This window comes from Prenolepis imparis, unplaced genomic scaffold, assembly GCF_030444845.1.
Source record: "Prenolepis imparis isolate NDT839.2.m4 unplaced genomic scaffold, iyPreImpa1.0 SCAF_12, whole genome shotgun sequence".
Classification (NCBI taxonomy): Eukaryota; Metazoa; Arthropoda; class Insecta; order Hymenoptera; family Formicidae; genus Prenolepis; species Prenolepis imparis.
Window position 1 is genome coordinate 6,839,487 of NW_028141170.1, and position 18,787 is coordinate 6,858,273.

Sequence of the window (18,787 nt, forward strand, 5' to 3'; positions counted from 1 at the left end):
ATTATGCATATCGATGTTGATTAGATATGCAAGGTGACGAGTATAAATTATATATATAATATATAAAAGAGATACAACCTAATCTGAAATTCATTTAACCTTTCCGGGAACAATCCTTTAAAAAGACAAGTTAGATAGAATGACGTGGAATAATGAAAGCATTTTTGAACAAAAAAATGCAATCAAAATCTCGATTTTTGTAACTCATGCACTTAAACATTTTTTTTTTAATCGAGAATCACTTGCGGGATATTGACGCGCGTTAACAATCTCGTCTGGATTTATGAGCGCCGATTGCGATTTCACGACGGCACGTGGTTTATAATCGGAGCGGAGAAAACGCCGCAGGTGGATAACGTGTAGCCGCTCGTTCGTGACGTAACGACACGTTTATGTACATAGTGTACGACGAAGCTGCCTTTTCCACTTTTCTAATTTCTTCTCGCGGAAGCGTTCCTGGTCGCGCGTGATTCAGCCGCGGCACGAAACGAAAAACTGGCGTCGTTTTGTTAGAATGAGCCTATTTTATTCGCTTTGTAAGAATTGCATGTCTAACAATGCTATTAAGCCAATATATCCATTTTGGAACAAAAATCGTGCGAAATAAAACATCTCATTCATACAAATATAAAAATTACCAAAAATCTTGAAATCTTATAAAAAAAATTCTTCTAAAAAGCTTCATTATTTATATCTTTAAATTATACAATTATTATTATATAGGAATTTATTTATAATTTTTTCTCTTAAAATAACCTGATAACCGAATTTTTTGAAAATAATATAATTGATTTTCGGGGGGTACAATATTAAATTAAAATATAATAATATAGAACTTTAATGATCAAATATTAAATAGATGTATTTTCATATTTTTCATGTTATTTAATATTGAAATATGAAATATATTGATGCGCCATAATTATGGCATGTATATATGAATTCTATGATTATTATATGTCTGTTATTTTTTTTTCTTTTAATAAATGTAGATTTATGGAACGCGGAAATAATGTAAATAAGATCGCATTTTGTTGCGAATGTTTGCCACGGTTATGATTTTATTAAACATACATTTGATGCGCCCATTTCAATCTTTATTCGTGCGTGCTGATGTTTCAGTCTCGTGCAGTGTATACTGTATATTCCAACGAGCGAAAGTAAATGATACTGATGGGAAGAGCGGGAAAATAAAGTAACAGTGCAGCAAACTTTCGCAGTGATATTTTTCTTTCGATTATGTTCACAAATGATACAAAAAGAAAACAACTGTAACGTAAGACTCCTCTTTACGAAGATTTATGCGCAATAGTATGCGTATGAATTGCTAAATAGCCGCTATGTCTTAAAGCTAACAAGTATTATTTACAATATGAGAGTAGACAACCGCCGTTTCGAGCCCATTGTAGCAAAGACGTGACTGCGATTAAACGACTGCGATTAGACTGCGATTAGACGACCACGAAATTAGTCATGCCGATGATTACGAAAACCTTCAAAAATATGCAATCGAATTGTGTTTTATGGGAGGAAATGAATTGTACAGTACTAATTACAAAGTAATCAAACTGTAACTCGATATTTTTCTGTCAAAGCGAAATATTACTTCAATACCAAGCAGAGAATCAATAACTTTTTATCAATAACTAATTTTTCCTTAACAAATTTTTATTTGCGAGACAATGTTCGTTCAAGCAAAATTAATTTGGAATTGTTAAAAATTATTATGTATAATTTTAATTTCAAATAAATTTTGCTTGAACGAACATTTTCTCGCGAATAAAAATTTGTTAAAGAAAAATTAGTTTTATTTATATTTAAAAAATCTATAATTAGAAAAGACATATAATTATGAATGGCTGTGACATCCCGACGAAAATGACGTATACGACCGTTTCTTTCTCTGATGATATGATTTGATATACATTTCCTGAATAGATCGAGTCGCGGAACGCATTAAACTCGAATCGATTCTCACACTTGTGTGTGTGACAGAGAATGCAAATAGAAAGTCCGGCGCGAATAGAATGTTGTCCTTACGAACGAGACCACGCCAATAAGAGCGTATTGCGGTTTCCCCGACGATCGACTTATGGTGAACCCTACTCGCGGCAAGCTTGCAAAATTTTACGTTGCAAAAGGTCGAGTTCCTTCCACTTCCTATCGACATTGGCGTATCGAACATTGAGAGGCATTTAATTATTATCGAGTTAAAACGCGAGCAATGCACACACATTGCGTCACGAAATTTTAAGTACTAAGTAAGACATAATAATAAACATTTTTTTCAAGTTTTAATTTTAATAATCTATTCAAAAGAAACTAGAAAAAATATTAAATCGATTTTTTATCGCGACGTCATGAGATGTACGTATATTATTTCAGAATAGAGATTCATACGCGATTTAATTACAAATTGACATTAAACAGACATTTTCAATTGATGCGTTATGACACAAGAGCACAACGTGCAACGTCTCAGCATTGCACGTTTAATTGAAAATATCTCGAAACATTGCACGGATAGATTTGATCGACTCATTATCCCCTTTCGTTTGATCGCGTTTCATTTGACTCGAGTCTGCATTAGAGATCGATGTTTTGTAATCGAGTCTTCGGACATTATTACGCTGCTTGGGCTTACGGGGTCGTGCTTAAAAAGGTCCGCGCGATGAGGTGTTTTGTCTTCTATCGCGAAACCACACCATAGATATATACTTCTACGACGCGATATATATATACGGTGTTAGGGACCTGCGAGAAATTGCCACGGTAATACATCGTACATGCGTGCGTGAGTATTGCGTCAGGTCGTTGGCTTTCACTCTTTCTCTAACGTGCCTCGTAAACATTACACGATACTACAGACTGACTGAGAAGTGCAAATCGACTTGAGAAACGGAAGAAATCTCGTTTCGCTCTAACTCTCGACGAGATGCGCGAATAAATAAAATTTCACCATTTTTTTTCACGAAAACGAAATTATTTCAACGAGTCATCACCGAAACGACATATCGCAGATCTGCAACGAGATCATTTAAGGGGGAAAAATTCTGAAACGAGAAAGATAAAATTTTATCACCGACCTTCATCCATGAAATCGTACGCGCGCGGCTCCTCCATCCAGTATCACATACATTAATCTCTTTAACTTTCGTTCTCCGATTGTATATCGTTGACGAATAAAATATTATTATCTATCGCGTATTGGCCGAGACGAGCGAATGTAGCACATGAACGCTTCGAGACACGCGTTGGACGGAAAAGAAGCGAAACGGATATACTATATATTATATATACATTATACATGACCATCAAAGCTCGGAAAAGCGCTATCAAGAGAATAAGGTTTCAGAAAATGCGGAAATTTTTCGCGAGAGAGTTACGGAAAGATCGTTTGTAGTAATAAACTTGTGCATATAATATAATGAGCTTCACGGAAAATCGACGGGGAAAATTTGCGATCGATGGACGTTGATGGTGACGTTATAAATTCGCGGCGTCGCAACACTTTTCACCGCAGCTATTTTCGCGCGCCTTTCTCGCGGAGCGCCGATTATATCAAATATATTGCACACGCATTCCCCGCGTACAACGCATGCATCAAAGCGCTCGTTCGTGCCATTCACTCGGCAATATACTTCATATATTTAAACTTCAGCGCCGCCACACGTGATATATATATACTATGTATAATATATATTGCATATACTTATAAAATATACCCTTTATACGCATGGGCCAACATTATACGATCTACCGGAGCTCCGAGATCCTCCGCGGCGATTTAGCTCGCGAGAGGCTCGAGATAATATCGAATGATAAATACCGACGATTCGAGAATTATCCGAGAGTTAATTCTTAACGCTGCGATTTAGATCGTATCAATAGTTATTAGCGTTGCTACCTCGGAGAAACTGATCGATCTGACCTACTGAAAGGGACGCGGTGCTGGCGGAGGCCTTCAGAGGTGCCACGTAGTAGAATGCCTGGGGATCCCTCTGCGATTCCAACAATTGTAGTCTGTGCGAGTGCTGCGGGTGCTGCAGCTGCTGCTGCTGTTGCTGCTGCTGCTGCTGCTGTTGCTGCTGCTGCTGCTGCTGGCGGCGTTGCTGCTGCGCGTAGAGCTGCTGGGACTGCTGCAGCAGCTGCGCCTGCTGCCTCCTATAGAGCACCTCCTGGGGCTGCGTCACCGCCGGGGTCGGCGCCGACTGGGCTTGTTTGTAGACCGGGCTCTGCCGCTGAGCCTGCTGGTACTGTTGCAGACCGACTAGGGACTGGGGCGGATGGGCTACGAACGGTTGGAGTTTGTGACTGAGACTAAAGTCACCCACGGTTTGGGGCAATGTCTGATAAAGCTGGGTATTGTACTGACCGGTCGAGGGATCGTACACGAGTTCCGATTGGTAGATGGGATCGGCAGCGGTTGCGGTTGCAGCGGTGACCGACGTCTGACCGGTTAGCTTAACTCTCGAGGAGGTCTGAGGCGAGGAGGTTTGAGGCCTCGCAGTGGGGGTGGCGGAAACGTGCGAGCCGATCGTGTTCACGTAATGCTCGAGTTCGGCGGCGAAGTCGAGATGAGGCGTATTAATAGCGGCGGTCGTGGTGCGTAGAGGCGATACCGTGGGGTGAGTCTGGGTGTAGAGTAGACTGTCGGGACGCTCGGTGCTGCTAGGGGAGACGTATTGCGCGGCCACTTGGGCGGCGTGGGGTCGCGGGGTTATCGCGACCGACTGGGCCCGAGTTGACGGATGACGGGTCACCGGTCGGCGAGTAGTCGCCTCGAGCGACTGATAAACGCTGGAGGCGACCGTGGACTGGCCGCGAAGAATGGGCGACGGTGTCGTCTGATATTGCGCCGTCGGGGTGGAAGCTAGTCTATAGGGGGACGGCGAGGACTCGTAAATGGCGGTGGAAGGTGTAATTTGCACCAGCGTGGTCGGTCTTCTGAAGGCCGAGGGTCGTAATTGCGGCTTCAGGTCCTCCTCGGTCAGCTCCTGGCTCGCGTCGTCGTCCAGCTGATATTCCGACTGAAATATCGTGGTCGGTGCACGAGTGGTCGGCTGATACGTTGGTCTAACCGGAACGGGTCGTTGTACGGGTCTGACGACGGGATAATTCGCCGGTCCGGAGACCTCTTCCTCCTCCTTCTCCGATAGCTCTTCCTCCTCGTCCTTGGGCGCATTCGGATCGCAGGGATTGCCCGAAACATAGCTGAACTCTCTCTTGTTGCCGTCCGGGTCGATATAGCCGTACTTTCCGCGTACGACGCAGTCGGCGCCGCGAGTCTCCTCCTTGAAGGAACCATCGGCCGCCTCGTAGCCGAAGGTGAAGGATCCGTCGTCGTTGACCTTGTTGTAGTTTCTGATAGTCTGCACCGGCGGCGGCTTCGACGAGTGCAACGCGTCCTTGGAACGTGGCGAGGGAAGCGCGCGGGTACGCGATTGATAGATAGCCACGTTGTCGAAATCGTCCTCGGCGGCCTGGTTATCCTGTTGTTGTTCCTCGTAAAACGCTTGAGAATCCGTTCGGGGTCGGATCTGCACTCGCCGCGCTTCCGTCAAGGCAAGCAAGCACGTCGCGATTACCTGGCAAATAGAAAAGGATCAATTATAGTAGTAGAAACAGGTTGAGAGCGCGAGAGGGGAGATATGATCATTAACATGTTGATACGACGTTACGCGTGTTGGGCACGAAAGAAAGTGAGGTCGGCGCCGGATCGAAGTTTTTAAAGAAATTTCGCAAAGTGAAAACGAGAAGCGGAGATGAACGGTTTCGGTGAAAATCACGATTTGTACCTTTGTGTTTATTCTGTTAAAAAAAAAATAGAACACAGATTAGTCGGATCAATACGTAAAAAAATCAATGTGCGTATCCGCTTTCCAAAACTTTCCAATTTCTTTCGTAAAAATTTTTCTGACATTGTATCCTATCATCAGTTTTAATCGTTGAAAGAAGACATAGTTACATATTTCAATCTTTTTTAATGATATATAATTAACATATATTCATGTATAATGTAACTTTTCTAACGAGAGAAAATAAATTTGCAAGGTATGTGTGTGTGTGAGATAATGAAGGAATTGAGAGAAGGAATTCTGACATTTAATACCGGCATTCGTGTGCATCGAATGAATAGAAACAATGGAAACAACGGCGTTAAGTAGAAATGGACGATACATGTCAGACGCTCTATATCGCATACTCTCGCGTGCCGACGTGATTCTTTAGACCAAAAGGGAAGTAGTTTTATCGCGTCACGCGATAGACGTAATCGGAGAATTGCTGGACCTAGAGGCGAAATATGTGGAGTTGGCCAGCCTCGGTTAGTCTGGTTTTCCATGCACGAAGCCGGATCTGCATCACGGAGATACTCGCTTGTAGGAAGCGAGAAGATGGAGCGAAGGAGAGAACGAGTTCTCTCTTCGGATCGGTGAACGCGGTGAAATACCTTATCGCGACCGAACGCTCGACTTCGCGGCTGTTAAACGCGAGCACGAATGGTTTACGGCAGCCGCGACAAGGTGGAGCTTAGCTAGATTACATCTGAATTTCGCTCCTCCCCGGCTCCATAAATTTCTCGCAAGAAATTTCGTCTCGAATCTGAATTTGATTAACATGAATAGTTGAGATTCCTCGACGAATTAATGGTCAATATAATTTTTATCGATCGAATCTGTGATTCATATACGCAAAAATTTTATTAAAAAAATAAAACAGTCCTGCTTGTCAAATTTGATATGATTAAATATTATATATTTAATATATATTTTATATTAATAATATATATTATAATATTATATATATATATATATATATATATAAATATATATGCATTTAATGAAAAAGCTGCGCGAGACGTACTTTCTTATATAAAGAAGACTTTCCTTATCGCTCTATGCACAAACTCGTTATCGCCGATTAATTATTTAAACAGTCTCTCGACATTTCCTCGACACTCTTCACTCGTCGTATCCTACGTACGATCGGAACGCTCACGCGTTTTTCTCGCGAGGCTGACCGCGAGAGTCCTTACAGCTGACAAAACGTGGTCTCGACTTCCGGTAAGGAAAGGCTCTCGGTGGGAACCGCCTTGGCGCACACGTGTTACGTAATTTCTACTTCTCGGCTGACCCGAATACGGGGCGAGGCAGGCAGGAGCGCGGCTTACTTGGCGTGCCTACCGTGAGAGAGAAAGAGATTTAGATTCAGAACGTCGTAACTCGGCGCGCATGTTTCGCCGCCGCGCCGTACCAACCGCTTCTGGATCTCCTTGAACCAAGCCGAGAGCAAAACGCGCACAAAAGACAGGCGGTACCACACCTAACGATGACCTACAGGAAACGCCGTGGAGCTCTCTTAATCGCTCTTCTCCGTGTACCTTATGAAAGATATAAATTTGCGCGAAGAAAAAATCTCTCTTATATTCTTCTTTAATATCTTATAATATTCTTTAAAAACATTATCAAAGAATATTAAAATTATATATTATATAATATAATTATTAAATATAATAATATCAGAGATGTCCGATCAACTGAAAGAGCCAGGGCCACAAATCTAATGTACCTACGTGATATGATATGATCCGTGGAAAATTAATGATCCTCTTAGGTTCCCAGGCATTATACAGATTTACATCTCCGACTTTCAATTAACGTTATTAATAATGCGCGCATAATTAGTATCTTGCCGGTGTATTTTTATCGTTGCCATAAATCGATCTCTCCTTTTATTGTCGAGCATTTTTATAAATCATAACTTGAAGAACTTGAAGAAAATAACTTTGAACATATGTATGCTAAGCAGTCCATGTTAGATCCCTGTTCGATAATGTTCGCTCCATGAAATGACTCTGGTTGAATACTGACAAGATCGATTCGCTCGATTTTGTGATGACCCGATCGGAAATATTCGACGATCGAGCGCGAATTGGCACATCGTCCTTGAGACGGGGAAGGCACGTCGTCCTGGTACTTTCGAATGTGATACGGTACGCTGCTGCGTGCTCTCTTGGGCGTGCGCCGATTAATTTTCAGCCGAAGCGACCCCGTGATAAAATGCTGGCACCTTTCCTTGACGCGAATCGACGCGGTCTTCGCTGACGAAACACCGCACCGGACCGAATTCGGCACAAACGTGATAAATGGGCCGACGATGATGTCGCAAGCATATCGGTCGAGGAATATGCGAAAGTTGTCTCTCATAACTGATTATATTCGGCCAGCGCAACGTAGGAATTATAACGAGATGATTAGCTATTCGGAGATGCAATTCTATCCGGTCTCTCTCTCTCTCTCTCTCGTCGCATTCTCATTTTCGTTTACCCGCTAATCAGTGTGTCGCGAGAGAAAACACGCGAGAATTGATACGTATAATTTCTCGCGAGTAGTGTAAAACTCGTATAACTATAGCTGTCATTATGATCTCCGAAGCGAACAGCTATCTCTTTCAAATTTCTAGCTGTCTTCAAAGTTTTTCCGTCTAGATTATTATATGATTTTTTCTCGATCATTGTACTCGGCCGTAAAATCGAGTGATTACGGGTCTTGATGATAACGATCAGCTGTGGTGTATAATTATTTCACTCCATAAAATATATCAAGGAATTAGATTTTATATTAAATATTTTATTTTTGGTGCTAAACACATAAGCATTTATCAGCAGGAGCACTACATCTTTCAGGGCATCAGAATAAACTGCTCCATCTCTCTATCTAACTAGTGATTAGAATCAAACGAAATCGGTTACGCTTTTCTAAGCGTTCCCTGAAAATTGAAAAGGTCGGTAGGGTAAGCTGATTCGCGATTATCGAAGCCGCGCGGGTCCGCACGCAGTCCGACGAAATCGACGATGTCGGAGACGTTGCAACGTCGTCATTATCTACGAAACGCGCGCACAAACCGTTCGTCCGGACCACTGCGAAAGCGTGTACCGGCTAATGACTCTGCCATCTGGTCCGGGTTAGAGGAAAATCGTGACGCCGTGTTAGGGCTCTGTAATCAACGTTGTGGCATGCCTCAGTCATATATACAGTGAGAGGCACAGACACATTCGATCCGATCCAGTTGGGAGGCAATCGACCACGGCAAGTCTAAGCACCACGCCTTGTCTAAGTGAGGCCCCGAAGCCGTCCGGAGAAAGGAAGAATCGTTACAAGATCCGCGTTTTGCCGCGCTTAATAAACATACGTCCTGCTCTTTACGCGAGTCTCCGAGATCTTTCGATCACTTCCGTGACGTTTTTCGCGAAACTTTTTCGAAAGTCTGAACAAACAGCAACGTGGAAGTTACCGAGCAACGCGCTATGCGATATTTTTCTCTTGCGTGAAGATATAGAGATATAAATTATTATATAAAACATATTAATTATAGACTAAAAATATAAAAAAATAATAATTACTAAGTGCTACTGCGCGATAAGTAGATACTTAAAGTTATGTGCTTAACACCAAAAAAAATAAAATGTTTATGATATAAAATCTAATTAAGAGAAATAATCCTTCATATATTACGTCGTAGCAAAATAATTATACGCTACAGCTGATATAGAAATCGTTGCCATCAAGACCCGTAATCACTCAATTTTACGCCGAGTACAATTTGATGGCGGGAAACGATTAATAATAAGCTGTACCCATTTTACTCGGAATCGTGGGCTTTTGGAGAATAAAAGAACCTCATTGGGCTCGCGCCGCGCGTGGGATCAATCATGCAAGCGGGAGAGAGCCAATTACTGATCTATGATTAGCGACGGTCTCGTAACGCGCACCGTTATATCGATACGTTTAACGAAAAAAAAAAAGAAAAAAAAAAAACGGAGGAAGTCGTTATACAGGCGAGTTTGCGCGCGAGAAATCTTAGTATATATAATATATATTTGTATAATAGCGACCGCGGTTGAGCTAATGGGGGCTAAATATAATAGCGGTAAAAGCGCGCGTATAACGTCAAGGAACGGAATAGCAACTGGTCCCTTTCACGGTGAAGGTAACGTGTCAGTTTCGAGAGAAATAAAATAAAATAGTGATCGATCGCGTTTTAACAAACGCGTTCTTGAATTTATTATATTATACATATACAATATACATGTATAAAATGCGCTGCATATATCCGGATATGCGTAATGCAGACACCGATCCCTAGAGAATGTTCCGCTCGATCATGTATATTCATATCAGGAAGTAGTTAGGATAATTCGCCCGCAACTTTCCTCGCTTAAATTTCCGGAAGGAAGCTGCTGCGACGCGATCGTGAATTTATTCCTGATTAACTCCGCGTTACGATTAGTAATTAGTGGGCGACTAATGAGAGAATTAGATCTCTGCTATAATATAATTCAAACTCGACATGATTAATTGCATTGCGCGCAACAGGAAGAATGTGTATCCTTCCAGCATAGATAGTATTAGTAGATTCTTTTGACGAATGAGAGAGAGAGAGAAGAGAATGTGAATGACGTAACTGTGACATGTCATGAACTTTAATGAAGCTTATGAGAATGTATATGAATTCTCTATTCTTGTTCTTCATATTTTTATATGTCACTGTGAAAATAAGCACATGGAAAGTAAAAGTACTCATAGTAGGATGCTGCTTCCGGCAGGTAGATTATGAAAAGTGGAAGTGTAAATAAAGCTGAGATGCAGATGCGAGATAATTGAAAAGGAAATGCGATACCCGTGTCGAATCTTCGGACTGTTATGCGGCGATTAAATATACATCTCGATGCAATTTCAGCCTAGGATTACTACTCATAGAATCGATACTCAAGGTGGAACGGTTATGACGAAGATGAGAAATTAATCCTAAGTGTGTATAATTATGAGATGACGTTTGACCTTGCGGATTGAATTTCTTCTCACATATCTAGGAACTGTCGAAGCGTTACTGGCCAGATTCATTGTAGTAATACTAGTAGATAAGTATTGTACACGTAACAATGGCAAATCAAATTAACTGTGCAAAATCTGCTATGTCACGAGAATCGAACGTTAACGAATAATAATAGTGGTTAGGATAGACGGATGACGAAAGCAATCCAAATAATCCATCGTCTTTATAATTGTATTATGTGATGTAATTTTCCAATCGACGCAATTCACAATTGAGAAATTGCCTCGAATGAAGAGAGTTCGAGGGTTGCATCTCAAGGTCTTGTGAGTTTAGTTGAGGAATCTGACATATATTGGGTTGATTCATAAATAAGTTCCGTTTTACTTAACAAATAAAAATTTTAAAATTATAATAAATTTTAATCTGTTATATATTTTCCGTTTTGAAGTATAACTTGTTCCTTTTTAGATGATAATTTGTTAATTTTTTCTTGAAAAATTTTACAGAATTTGATGTACAAAAATGTTTTTTACAAATTTATAGATCTCAGAATTATTATGAATTTTTTTTGCTATTTAAACAGATGGAGCAAGATTCGGAGAATAAAGATGGAGTTGATCATTGAAAGCTTCAGAATTTTTTGTTAAATTATTTTATCCATATGTGATCAAGTATTGTCAGATTAAATTACATTTTTGCGATTGATGACAGCTGATAGCTTTTTTTATTTAATTTTTCTTGTACTCATTGTCGTTGTTGCATATATGCATCTGCTGTGATTGTTTCGTTTTGATTTAAAAACGAATGGTTTCTCAGAAAAAATGATTCAGCAATTATCTATAGCGGAACTTATTTATGAATCAATCCAATAAAATTAAAAGAGATTGCACGCGCGTCTACATATGAAAAAAACAAAAAAAATGCCAAGCGGCGCATAATATAGAAATTTATGAGACTTTAAATACACATCTAATGGTTCTAACGAAGAATAATGAAATATATATTTAAATAAAACTATTTTTATCACTTTCAACACTTGTTCGCACCTTCTTTTACGACGCGTAAATATTTTAGCGATAAAAACCGGACGTACAACAATGAAGTTGTATACAAACGTTGTAAAACACATTTATCACGAGCGAAAGTGATATATAAAGTATTCTGGTTACGTCAATGTGCGACCCCGACGAGGACGCCATAAGGATGTGGATCGCGACATAATAAAGAATCAGCCTGACAGGTTTCACTATCTAGGCGCCCGTTATTTTCTTGAACCGGTAAATTGTAAGTCGCGACGGGAACGACTTTCTCGATGAGGCGAGGATGTCTCGCGCGTGCGATCGAGAAGAGAAGAGACACCGGACGCGTCGTCCTGTCGTCTGGTTACTCGGCGAACTCGGTATCCGCCGGAAGTGAGAACGAGGTGAGGGAACGCGTTGTTTCGCGTCTCCGCTATAAACGGTCTCGGTGCGATTGTTCTCACGTGAGGCCGAAACAAATATTTGAAAGTGCAACTCGCGGCGGTAACAAAGGCGGTGTTCCGCGAAAGAAAAAAATAATAAGAGACTTATATATGTATATCTGTACATGGGGAGTGATTTTGCGACATGCCAGAGCGAGAACGCGTGACTCATTTCATATATGGGCGTCGGTCGCGCATTGGTATGCCGTATGTTCGATGGTGTTCGACGTGTGTGCCCTTGCCTTTTGACAGCTCGCTCACCAGATTTGTTAGACTCTACTTTTGCGTTCCGCATCGAGCTCCAATTCTAACTTCGCTCTCACTTTCTTCCGTCTCGCCAGCGAAACTGCGCCAAGCCACGATTCGCATTTACGAGAGACTAATCAGCCTTGCGCGCTCGTACTTCTCTAACTTTCGTTTTTCTTTATCATTAGAATGTCATTCGGTCAGCGTTCGGTTTCATTATATTTTTTTTTAAGTACTGCGGGAAAGTTGAAAGTGAATAAATAATTCGGCGTATCTCAATTTTTTCGATATGGATTTTTTTCATCAATTTTTCGTGTGACTTCAGGTTTTTTATAATATTACATATTTTTGATAAAGATTTGATAAATTTAGATTCATTTAATCTACAGTTAAATTTCCAGCTAAAACTTTAATTACATAGAATCTTGATCTAAAGATTAACGTATCTAATATATTGAACACGAAAGATTATAAATGAAATATCCATTCAAATTTCCGCATGAAAGATTTTTCCACTCGAAATGAATCGAGCAACCTCATCATTGTAATTGAGGGTTTCAGCTTTATCGTTAGACGCGATCTCTCAACAATGTCTGCAACAGTGTCTGATATTTCTAAACTACCCCACATAATATTTTGTTGCCTTATCCGGCTTAGTTAATGCGTTTGCGTGCATCCACAATACCGGGTGTAATTATAATATAGCAACACGGCGCCGTGTGCGTTTCGAAAGGTACGACCACTTGAAAGATCGGCATGCCCTTAATTTATGGATTTGCCAGCCTCGCGTTGCGCGATATATGTTCTCGCTCTCACATTTTCTTTTCAACTGGCTGCCTAATGACCACGAGAATATCGCCATCATGGCCACGCGCAAAAACGGGAAAGCCCGCTTTAGAATGCTAATTAGCCGGCTAGTTACGGCAATGTTTCACGTTGAAACTTCGCGTCGTGTTTTCAAAAAATAAAATAAGCTTACTCCGATAGTTATCCCGTGTTTGCAGCAGGAAAAACTCATCGAAATTACTGGTAGTTGCCTTCAGTTTCCCGTTGAAGGCACCTTTATATCTATAAATTGACAGGACGACGGATGCTCGATAAGTCGGGATAATTAAGAAGCTCGCGACAATCCGACTTTCTATTACGTAAGAACGATAAAAAGGTGATCCTAAAGAGAGACGTACTTTACAATACTGGCTCGGATCTTGTCTTTAAAGCTCGCATTAAAAGGATTCGCCGCCGAATAGCTATTGCCGAAAAATTGTCACTGAAAGCCAAAGTGAAAGATTTGCTTCTATTATATTATATTAGCCTCGCTTTCGCAATTCGGCGAAGTTTCTCCGTTTGTCGATTCTTGTCGTCGTCTTGTCGGGTTTCTAACGGCGCCGGGAAACCGGGTTTCTCGATGACGATCGCGGATAGGTCGTCCTTTTGTCGCGTCGCATATCATCCGCCGTTTGTGCTCGAGCGATTTTGATCGAGCAGAGGGAAAAAGCGCCACGATATTATTCGGTCTCGTGACAGACGATGAGCTGCGTCATTGGAAACCGACGTCTTATTCGTCGCGGTTTCTCGCTGTCAGATTCGCGCTCTTGATCCATCTCGCGAGAAATTTTTAACGCTCATTTTTTAAAACGCATTTTTTTTACACTCTGCTTTCGAACGATTCATTCGTCGAGAGAGGAATTTCGATTGGTCGGGATATGAGGTATCATATATCGCCGCCAAGAATTTCGCGAAAACACAGACGTTCCATATTTGTGTGATCGGTGAAAGTGCCAATAATCGTACCAATCGAGACACTTAGGCCATCGATCGAACGATCGTGCCCGATTTCGATCAACTCGAGGCGTTCCGATGAAACTTGTATACGCATCTGGCAGAGCAATCTTGTCTCCATCACGGTAATGTAAATTCGAAACGCGAGATCGTTTGCGTTTCCTCTCTCGCGATTAACTCTCGCAACGCATCTCCCTGAGAAATCAGCTGAGGAAACATCGTATAGAGAACGAAACATGAAACGTCACATGGAAAATGCGCGTGAATGATTAACAAGCGTTTAATTATCGCGTTAATACCGAGTCGCGGGAAGGGAATCGAGAGAAATCGTTGTTGATATTAGCGAATTGTTTGCATTTCTTCGCACGATTTGCAAATTAAGTTCGCAGAACACGGAAGTGAAATCGGAGATTATTAAATATTATTCTCACAAGAACTTGACAGGCACCAGGTTGCTTATACGTGTAAGAACGCGCCTGATAATTGATAATTATGAGCTTTTGAATAGATGCGTGATGAAATCTAGATTAGTCTCGGGATATAACTCTCGTTTGATGACTTACTGTCATCACAAAAGTTTCAGCGGATAAAGAAAGTATAATGCCGTCTCTGCGAAGCGAGCCGAGTCGAAAATGGCAAACTTAGCGTGCCTGGTAACAATGCACCGGAATATAATGGACATAACTTTCACTATCAATCAAGGGAATCGCGTAATGAGCATAAAATATTCGGGAAAAAAAAGAAAAAAGAAAATTGTCAGCTGTAACTGATCCCGGAGCAGAATATTTGCGGCTTGCAGGGCTTAAGTAAATGTTTCTGGTGTGTGAGGCGCGAATCCGTTTTCCCATTCAACAAAAGATTACGTCGCCCGGCTGCGTTCATTAAGGTAACTGACGATGTCAACAACTCGCGGCCTGGGATATACAATTAATTCGCGACTATTCGCGGGAAAAACAGTTGCGGCTTCGAATTCTTCTTCAGCACTTTCCTCGCGCGCCTTTCGCACGAATTCACGACAGAAGGGAGTTTCCAGTGAAAATTCTCGTGGCCATATTTAGAACACCGTGTGTGTGGGCGGACACGATTCACTTTCCGTTGTTGTTAATCATGCGTCGTCTATGAATTATAAGTGCCTTCACACGCGCGCGCACGAATTGCAACAATGAACCCCACGTAGATCTTATCGGATTCCGGACTTTCCTGTATGGTTAATTTCATACAGGTCACAGGATAACGAGCGACATTTTTTTGAAACATTGCTGAGTCACAAATCACAATTACCGTAAAAGATATTTTTGTTATCTGTCTTGTGTCTTACATGATAAATCTTAATGAATATATCATAGTATAATATTAATGCTGATTTTTTAAAATCACTTATTATTAATAATATAAATGTATTTAGTTGACTACTTTATTATATAATGTTTATTAATTAGTGTGAAAGAAGATTAAATATATTATACCCGAATAATTTCTCTAAATATTAAAAGATAAATATTAGTATATTTAATAATAACTCCACACACAAAAAAAGTAGATTATAAATATTAAATTATTGTGAATCTAAAATTATTTAGAATATTTTAGACTTTTATGTACTTGAAAATTTCGATAATACATATTGCAGTATTCAATACATTTTAATATACGTTTGAAATATTGTAATTTTTAATCAATGAGAATTCTCAGTCTATTATTAGTCTCTCACAAATTTAATATTTCACTCACATTACGCGAAATAAATATGATTAATATGAGAAAAAAGTGAAACACAGAACGTATATACTAAACTTTCGAAAAAAAAGAAAAAAATATTCGAAAATTTAGAGATGAAGACTAGTTAATTAAGAAACGAGAGCACACATCTAATAAAATTCACTTTTGTAATAAAAAATTGAATAATTTCGTACATACCAGCAATATAATCCTCATGGTGCACGCGTTGCCGAGACGAGGAGGGGGAGGTGTATACGTATATATATACTACTTGTGCCGGGGAACGGTCCTCCGTGAGTTTCACTGAGAAAGTGCAGCCGTATAGTACGGTGCTCGGTCCTTTATAACCTATACGAAGGCTTTTGCCTATAGTGGGGGCCTCGTCACCCCGCGGATACACAGCGGCTACGTCCTCTTCGACACCGCGACACCCGCGAATTAGGTTCCAGGCGCAGGGGGGAGGGCCATTGCCAAATCTCCGGCACGCGCCCCGCTGCCATTGCCAAATCTCTTTCCGATTACGCGATATACATCGCATTGACTCGCGAATATGCGTAATGTTGGATGTGAGAGAAGCGTCGCATCGAACACCCGAAAGGTACCACGGAGTCAGGATCGAGCCAGGGTCGTGAGAACCCGCTTCTACGCGCGCGCCTCTAGACAACGTTCCGTTGTGCCCCGTGTCAAATTAGATTGTCAGCGCATATCGAGGCACACGATGTGAAAAGACGATTGGTATAGGAGTAATGGTATCCTCCGGGTATTCGACAGAAATATAATCAGCACGCTAGCGGCCTTAATTATATCGATCTGACGTATGTTATAACATGTAGCAGGTTTCTTCGATATGATATATTCCACTTTAATGTTTAATCTACCGTGAGGCCCGACATGTCGCGCGCAATTAATAATTTATAATTATTTATATAATTTACACTTAAAATTAGCCGTATAAAATTTATCGAACCATTTATTCGCGATTGCGAGCAGTTAAAAGCTACAGTCGTATTATTATTATTATGTAACGAAGTGTGGTGCTGTTTGTTCTTTCTATCGGAGTTTCATTGATAATAATATTCAACTTTTTTTATATGTGTTCATATATAATCGTGCAATCATTATCAATTCAAAGCCCACAATTCTACATTGCCTAATTATAAGTGCGTGCAAATAACATGTATTGTGTGAGTGCGCACGGCGGATTGATACGAAAGTTTAGATCGAGCGAGATAGACCAGATCGAGCAGGGTCGTGAGAAAAATTTGCACACGTAAGCGGATATATATTCGAGATACATTCGTGATTGATATACGTTCTATAGAAGCCATTTAATAGCCTTCTTTTCAGTGCTTTGTTGCATTAAGCTCTAACAAATACACTGTATATTTTAACACTAATCAAGTATTGCTGTACTAAAGAAGAGCTCAGGAATACGATGTAATATATCCGATGCAAATAATTAAAAATTAAAAATATCTTGATATTTCGCGTGTAAAAATTTTTTAATAATAATTAAGTGAATAAATGATATAAATTAAAGCATTTAGTAATGATCGCTTACAAAAATTGTTAATTTGTGATAATTTAAGTCGAAAAATATTTTTTGTTCTTCTTAAAAGACTATCGTTGGATATCTTTATCTCTGTGAGATTGAATAAAATAGAAACGACGCAGAGTTTTCTATTAACGGTATCGCTGATATTATAATATAGCAAATGTTGCGAGTAATATCAGCAGAAATGGTCTTGTGAAGTGTTAATCTACTGGATCGTAAATATAATACACTTTCATACAGAGGCGAGAAGAAGAAAGCGACGGATGTGAGGAGTGGCTAATATTGTGGCTAACTGGTCTTGAATGATGTATATTAATTTGGGAGAATCACAGAGGGTAATTGATGTTTCTATTTTCTTACCGTAGTTGGGAAGCAACTAACATTCGCACCGTCTTCAAGTAAAGCGTAGAAGATGAAAGCTTTCGCTTTCGCGTATTATGGACGGAAGAATACTTATAGAACGTAATTGATATAGTTGATTCTCTCTCCACATATCTGTCAGTTGGTCGAATAAAAAAAAAACAATTATCGATAATTGCCTCTCCCTTACTTGCTAATAAATTCGATCAATTCTAAAGTTAACTTTAAATTGAATAATTTCTATGAACACTAGTAATTAAATGCAACTGCACTGCAGTTTTGCATCATAATTACATTCTACATTCATGCAAGTACAGTATGATATTTTAATCCCGCGAGAATAATTGATTTTTGTGTTGCAATTGGCATTTCAAAACTTTGCGAAATTATCGTAAAATTTCATACAGTAATAAAATAGCAATGTGCAGCAACAGAGCTTTACATTTCGTCGCGAAATTTATGCCAATATAGCGCGAAGCCGGTTTCTCGGAAGAAATCGCATTCACAGTCACTTTCATTAAATCGAATGGAGGTGTATAATTCGAGTTCGCTCTCGGTATCATCAATGGAAAGAAGACGAGAGGCGAATGGATGAGTTCGCCGGCGCCGCCGGCACACGGTGTTATTATTTCTCGGAGCATCGATTCATCTCCGCGCGAGGATCGGAGCAGTGGCACGTGCCTAGACGTTCGGTTCATTATCAATGCTGCGATATTTTCTGCCTCACGCTCAGCTGATCGTCTTTAGCTCGGCTACCTACCAGCTGTATATAATGTTGTGACGGGAATATGAAAGTTGCTCGCAGTAATGAGTAAAGCTTGTATAATCAC

At 40.4% G+C, this 18,787-nt stretch overlaps 2 protein-coding genes across 3 annotated transcripts in view; one reads left to right on the forward strand and one right to left on the reverse strand.

Annotated features, from left to right (window-relative positions):
• The window catches only part of Tll (nuclear receptor subfamily 2 group E member tailless), a 116,150-nt gene that overhangs the window by 1,311 nt on the left and 96,052 nt on the right, over nt 1-18,787 (forward strand). The gene's annotated exons all lie outside the window — the stretch shown is intronic.
• LOC145943815 (uncharacterized) lies at nt 997-16,348 on the reverse strand. Of its 2 annotated transcripts, XM_083051658.1 has the most exons (3): nt 16,241-16,348; nt 4,376-5,588; nt 997-4,291 (listed from the first exon to the last, which is right to left on the reverse strand). In XM_083051658.1, exons 1-3 carry the CDS (start codon nt 16,256-16,258, stop codon nt 3,885-3,887), a joined length of 1,638 nt encoding a protein of 545 aa, XP_082907784.1. In that variant the 5' UTR covers nt 16,259-16,348; the 3' UTR covers nt 997-3,884. The 2 variants fall into 2 exon arrangements, with proteins under 2 accessions (XP_082907784.1, XP_082907783.1); XM_083051657.1 differs by having other exon boundaries at nt 997-5,588.